Here is a 7,073-nt window from a genome sequence, read left to right as displayed (position 1 = left end):
AAGTTCCCCTTTCCTCTCTCCCAACTTCTTACTCTGCCACCCACATTTGCTCCCAGACAAGCAGCTGTTTACCCTTTTGCCACTGTCCCCAATTTTGCTGACCTGAGATCCTCGTCTGGGTTTTGTGATACGGCTGCCCTGGTACTTTCTCTACCCTGGCCATCAATTCTGTGAAATTAGTACCGCTTTCTTTTGCCCCCAGCATGCTGCTGTTTCTCAGCCTGCTGTCTTCTTAGAAGTGACGCAAATCAGGGTTAACCATCGGCACATATACCTTAACATATCTGTTTATCTTCAACTCCCCAGCAAGAGGGGTAACAAATAAAACCCAAAAACAAAACCAAAAACCCACATTTGATATACAAAATAAGCTGATGGTAACACAATGCCAAAAATAGCTTATTATGTTAAGTGCAAGGGAGAAAAGCCTTGATATAAAGCTTGATTGCAACAACATGTCAATTTACCAGTTTAAATACAAGACTTGCATTAAAATATTTCTTGAGATACATCTCTTGCTCTCTAAGGTGATTTTTTTTTTTTTAAAATTTATATACATGTATCCAGTTGTAACACTTGACAGTAGTCTCATGAAGCATTCAAAGAGTATAACTTGATAAGTACACACTGTAGATATGAATGGTTAATGTCTGTATGATTTCTTCCTTCAAGGGTTTATAACATTATGTTGAGTACTAGCCTCAGACAGGTGACCAGCCACCTGATACAGTATAATACCCCCAAGCCCTTCCCCAAAGTCCCCCAGTCTACGCTTCCAATGCTCACTGGATCCAGATGGTGTTGCCTCTTTCTGGTCTGCGAGACTCCACTGTCAGTTCTCCAAAAGTGGAGAAAAACTGCTCCATTTCCTTCTGCAACATATCATTCCTCTTCTCGGCATCTTCCTTGGCCCGTTCTGCATTACGCATTTTGATTTCTACCATTGTGAACTTCTTCCGCTCTTGATCCAGTTCTTCATGCAAGGCCATCATTTCTGTCTCCAGGGTGAGATTTCTCTGCTCCAAGCTGCAAAAAATAAAATAAAAGCAGACAGCTTCTGAGTGGCACTCCTCACTCACTCGAGCAGAAATTCATACACGTGTCTTTTCATTTACAAAGCTCAGACTGAATTGTTGGGAGGTGTATCTACTAACCATGGCTTCATCAACGAACCGTTTTCACTGGGGAATCTCCTCAGTAGCTCATTTAGAAAATGTCTAATGACAGCCACTGGCAAGGTGCACAGTACCAAACAGCTCCAGTTAATTCTCCAGGCATAGGTTAAGTATTCCTTTTACTTCTGGAAGCATCACAGAGTTGGTTTGGTTGGCTCTGGGATCATCGAGTCCAACCTTTGCCCCAACACCACCATGTCAACTAGACCACGGCACTAAGTGCCACGTCCAGGCTTTTCTTAAACACCTCCAGTGACGGAGACTCCACCACCTCCTGGGCAGCCCATTCCAATGCCTAACGACCCTTTCTGTGAAGAAATGCCTCCTCATTTCTAACCTGAACTTCCCCTGGTGCAGTTTCAGACTATGCCCTCTTGTCCTGTCACCAGTTGCCTGGGAGAAGAGACTGACCCCAACTTTGCTACAACCTCCTTTCAGGGAGTTGTACATATCGACACCCAGGTCCTGCCATAGTTGCACTAGTGTCACTTACAATATCAGAATAATGCCCTGAATGCCTTTGTTCCACTGCTTATCTCCTTTCTTCAGCTGATTTATCTGCTGTACCTATTTGCAAATATGGATCAACAATTTTAAAAAAACTGCGATCAACATAGTTTTTGTCTAAAAACTTGACCCTATTTCCAATCTAGCTTTCCAATGGAAAGCATTGGAAATTCTAGCTGCTGTTGCCAGTAGCTGTCACATGTTGTGATCCAGCTACGACTTCCAGTACCAGAGGTACCGATGCAAAGGGCTGCTATGCAACCGAGGTGAGAACAGAAGACAAGTCCTGAACAGCTTTACTGAAGAGCCTTTATTACAAAGAGAGGACATTCAGCTCCACAATGCTGTGTGCACTAGTTAATGCCATGATCATGATGACCATCCACCATCATGATGGCCAGATCATGATGGCCATCCACCCTAGCAACCTTGTTGTGTGTGAGAAGAGCCCGGACTATCTGTAGACAAAGACATGGCTCTCCCTTGCCTTCTTTAACAGGTTTGAGCTATGAAGGAAAGGCTCAGGCAAAGCAGCAGCGCGGAGGTAGGACCATAAGCAGAGGTAACTCCCAGATTGGCACTGTCTTAAGAGGAACAAGGACTCTGGAAAGGAGTTCCAGCAGTCTCTCTGTCCCCAAAACTACAGCTGGAATAAGCCACGGCACTGCTTCTTTAACAGGTTTGAGCTGTGAAGGAAAGGCTCAGGCAAAGCAGCAGCGCGGAGGTAGGACCATAAGCAGAGGTAACTCCCAGATTGGCACTGTCTTAAGAGGAACAAGGACTCTGGAAAGGAGTTCCAGCAGTCTCTGTCCCAAAAACTACAGCTGGAATAAGCCATGGCACTGCTTTCGCTGAGAGGTGATGCCCAGCTGCCCTTCTCAGACTCTGGAGAACAGGCATCAACTCATGAAAACATTGTGAGAGCCTACTGATTCTGTTAATTAGATTCTACAGAAACTCCCAAGGTTCTGGCTTTAGTTTTGGATGCCAATAGGATAGTGTGTCACAACCACGGCAAGCAATTGCTCTGAAACAAAGCCCTTTGGATCACGACATTACAAAAGCAATGTCAGAGTATGTCAGCGCCAAAAGAGGAGAAACTCAGTGGTGAGTACCCAGTGACTGCAGCTAGTGCAGATTGCTAGCAAGTCACCAGAGGGAAAACTCCTTGGATTTACTCTGCAAAAGGCAGGCAGATGGTAGAGCCAAACCATCTTACCTTTTTATCCTTGTCTCATAGTCTAGTTTTTGTTTGGCCATCTCTTGCTTCAAGCTGGACACCAGGCTGTGCAAAGCACTGTGATTGTTAGTGCTGTTGGCCACAAATGTTTCACTGTTATCGCTGCTGCTGGTGGCTCGGCTGCTGTGGCCCCCCATGCTCCTTCTGTCACTTTTGTTCTCATAGTCACCCGGGTTAGAGAGGTCTTCTTGTGGCGGTCCATCCAGCACAGAGTCTTCAAAGTTACCTGCATAAAAGTCCTGCTCAGGGCATGTGGTTGTGGATGAACGACAGGAGTTGGAGTGCTCAGGGAGAGATATTTCACAAGAGGATGTTGACCAGGTGGCACTGTCCACACTCTGTTTGTCATCAGAGTTCACCATAGAGAACTGCTGGTGGACGTTGTCGTAGGTGGAAAGCCTGTTGTGCTGGCCTGCCTCACTCACTGATTCCTTCTGCTTATTGTCCCTCAGCGTGACGTAACCGTTGGGCACCCAGCCCGGGGTCCGGCTGTTGAGGGTGTTGCTGTGCCCATCTGTGCTAGAGACACCCATCCGCACCCCTCCATTCTGCACACTGTGTGTGCCCATCTTAGTCACCGGTCCTTTCAGGGACGACGTTCTCCTGGTTTGCAGGGTACAGTTTGGTAAGGTCTGGCTCTTCTCGGGGCCCTCCACAGAGCTGCTGAAGGACCCGTTGGTGACTATGCCACTACCTTTATTAAAAGCAGGATTTTTTTTCACCATGAGTGGTGGGCTTCTGGTGACATCTAATTTCTGGATGCTGTTCCTGGGGCTATTTGTCTTGCTGCCTGGCAAAGCAGTCGGAGACTCATTGTCCATGCTTCCCCTTTGGGGAGACTCAGGTTTATCCCAAGAGCAGCGCCTCACGGCCGTCTCCTTGGTGTTGTTGTTCTCTTTGTTCTGTAGCTGCCCCGCCATCGCTTTCTTTGGCATTTCATTGTTGTTGTTGCATACCTCGGATCCCATCTGAGGGTCTGCATCCTTGGGAAACAGCTCTTCATGTTTGCTAATCATCACTGACATTAGCTGCTGGACTACTACTGTACCTGAACAGAAACACCAAGCACATGGTCATTAATGGCCTGTTCTGTTTAGGGCATAAATACACTTTATCCATCAGATTCCACAAATGCTTAGTAAACATTCAGCTTATACAAAGACTTAGGCAATGCATCCATCTGTGTAACACCCTGAATGTTTAATGTGCCTGAAATGCCTCTGGCTACCAGGCCAAATCAGCATCACATCCTCCTTCCATCAAGCCAAGCCCGCAGACCTCACAGACCCTCTAAGAACAGGAACTTTTGCGAAGAAGCTATTACTGTGACAGTCACCGCATCCCAGGATGACCGCAGAAGGAGATAATGAGTAGCAAAGGACAACATCACTGTAAGCGATGTGTTTCAACTCCATGCAGCAATCATTTTTAAAACCAAAATCTTATTTTGGCACAGCACCTGTATTTATTAGTTTAACAGAAAATGGGCAGGCAAGAGATTTGCATTGTTGGAAAGCAGATGTTTTAGTCTTTTGGAACAAAACAGGGCACTAATATGACAATTAATTTAATGTGAATGCCTTTAACCACTCCATGGGGAGACTATATGCAACTAGGAAACTATGCCATGTTATAGCACGGTACAGAACTAATGCAGAACCACAGCTTGCTACTTGCTGTAAGAAAAGGCTACCTTTCCTCTTAAAGAACAACCCCTTGCTGTGCACACCACTTGACTGCAGTGTAATTTACACACTAGCATTTATAACTGGACTTGGGGTAATAAAGATGTGCAATTCTGTTTCTTTAAGCAGACCCTCATTAAGGATTATTAAGAATATTTCAGGATCAAAGTCAAGGTAGTTGTAATAACCACCCCATTTTGAAGGTCCTAGAGAGCTTTCAGAGGCATGCTGTGCTCTTTAGGCTCGACATTAGAAAGAACTTCTTCACTGTTAGAGTTGTTAGGCATTGGAACAGGCTCCCCAGGGAGGTGGTGGAGTCATTGTCCCTGGAGATGTTCAAAAAACGTTTAGATGTGGCACTTCAAGACATGGTTTAGTGGACAGGGTGGCATCAGGTATTCGGTTGGACTTGATGATCTTTGAGGTCTCTTCCAACCATAATGATTCTATGATTCTATGATTCTAATCAATAATTTCTCACTGTGCAGTATCATTTCACGTCAACTCCTTTGTAATGTTCTAGATCTTTATACTCCACCCTTTTAAAATACAATTACTAGGAGCCAATTCAATGTGGGTGCTTGACAACATCTTTTTTTAGTGTTCTTGTTTGTTTGTTTGCTAAGGCAAAAATCATACATTAGAACCACACAGCAGGAAAATTCACTTAGTTACTCCCACGGCACATTTAGCTGTAGTGCTTCTGAGAACATTAGCTGTTATGTGCAGAATTTTACGACAAACATTGCACTGTACTCAGGCAATTTTTACCACTGTGTTTGACAGGAAAAAAATTGCCCCATGATTGGAATTCTGGAAAATCTCTCTTGAACCAAACAAAGCCAACTCCTCATCCCCATTGTACAGGTATGGTTATCCATAGCTGCGTGTTTGACTTCAAATGATTGTACAAATAAAGCCCTCCGTATCTTCCAAAAAGCAAAGAGCAATGAAGAAGGGTGGCCATGAGCACCGACTGATGTACAGCCTTTGTTAAAAATTCTTACACATTTAACTATGCACAGCCCAATTGCAAATCAGCATTGTCTCATGTAAAATCTTAAAGTTATGCTTAAAGAGAAGTCATAAATCTGTTTAATTAAACCTGTTTCTCATTAGTTAAAAAATATATGTATTTCCCTTCAATGAGTGTACTATCCATGCTATTTCCTACAGCAGCCACCATCATTTTAGTGCTAGGGCTGTTGATAAGCAGGCTGGAGAGTTGCTTTCAAGAACTGGAAAAACATTATTTTCCCTTTCCAGTCAGTTTAAAAAAAAAAGAAAACTTTCTTGCTCAAACTTCCAAAAAAACCCCACAACGCACAAACTTTAGGCAGCAGCAAGTTCTGGAAAAATATACACCTAGAAGGTAGTATTTTGTTTAGGAATGGCTAACTCTCTCCCCATCCCAAATCTCCATTTTTCTCCCCTGCCCCAGGTGGGCTGAAGATATGGTATCCCATCAGTAAATGTTATCCTGTGTTGTTTAGGAATGGCTAACTCTCTCCCCACCCCAAATCTCCATTTGTCTCCCCTGCCCCAGGTGGGCTGAAGATTCATGGTATCCCATCAGTAAATGTCATCCTGTGAGACGCCATTCTCATTGACTTCAGTGCTATAAATCAGCTCTGTGACATTCTCTCTCCAATTCCAATCTATTAAACAATTTGAAGTACTTTTGGTACTATTTAATGCAAAAACATGTACAGAAACCAGGGAGAAGCCACAAATGCAGATTTAAGGGTCTTTGAAGCTGTGGTCATGCACATACACAGCTGTTGTGTTAAGAATTAAAAGGAAGATGACTTCAGAAAAACAAGTAAATGAACAAAGTATATGGGGAATTGTTGTATCTGGGGAAGAGATAAAGCATCAAATTCACAGAAAAAGAATAAATCCACACGCTCTCAAATAAACTATGAACACTGCATTTTTGAGTTTTGGTAAAATTTTCAGTGCAGCATCTGTGTACAGCCCTAATTTCTGAAAGTTAAGTAAAACCTGCATATTAAGAAAAAAGTGTTTGGAGGGAGAAAAGGTGTCATGTACTTTGTGGACAATTAAAGTCACAAAGATTAAGCCTAGGAGGAAATTATAGGAGGAGATTGTCATGGCCATATTTTTGTCTTAATCACAGCAAAATGCTACAGCTGAACGTTGCTCTACATGGGATTCTGCCTTGTGAGGGATTCAACCTGGGTCACTGCACTATGAATCTGTACGAACTTTTTCTCATCCTTAAGAACTGCAGGTAAAATACTAACTACGCTCCACCACACGTGCTGAATAGGAACATGCCATATTTGCAGCAAGTTTTGAGAGAACAAGTACGTTTTTAGTGAAGTTGCCAAGGCAGCACAATGTCATGCAAAGTCTGTTGGCAATGCTGCATGTTTCAGTCACTTCTATAGTAACCTGTGAGACACAAGTTCATTCAAGTTGAAGAATTCTGTGTCTATAACA

General features: G+C 43.5%; 1 protein-coding gene across 2 annotated transcripts in view; it reads right to left on the bottom strand.

The window, feature by feature from the left end:
* Positions 1–271: 271 nt before the first annotated feature.
* ARHGAP24 (Rho GTPase activating protein 24) overlaps positions 272–7,073 on the bottom strand; it is a 35,220-nt gene continuing 28,418 nt past the window's right edge. For both annotated transcript variants that reach the window (XM_009708381.1, XM_009708380.1), the window contains exons 6-7: positions 2,902–3,970; positions 272–1,026 (exon numbers count right to left, since the gene is read on the bottom strand). In XM_009708381.1, coding sequence (XP_009706683.1) covers positions 783–1,026; positions 2,902–3,970 — 1,313 coding nt within the window. In that variant the 3' untranslated portion in view covers positions 272–782. The remainder of the gene's footprint in view (positions 1,027–2,901; positions 3,971–7,073) is intronic.

This window comes from Cariama cristata, unplaced genomic scaffold (genome assembly GCF_000690535.1).
Source record: "Cariama cristata isolate BGI_N322 unplaced genomic scaffold, ASM69053v1 scaffold14889, whole genome shotgun sequence".
Lineage (NCBI taxonomy): Eukaryota > Metazoa > Chordata > Aves > Cariamiformes > Cariamidae > Cariama > Cariama cristata.
The sequence above is the reverse complement of the archived record's forward strand: the minus strand, read 5'-3'. Positions and strand labels throughout refer to the sequence as shown.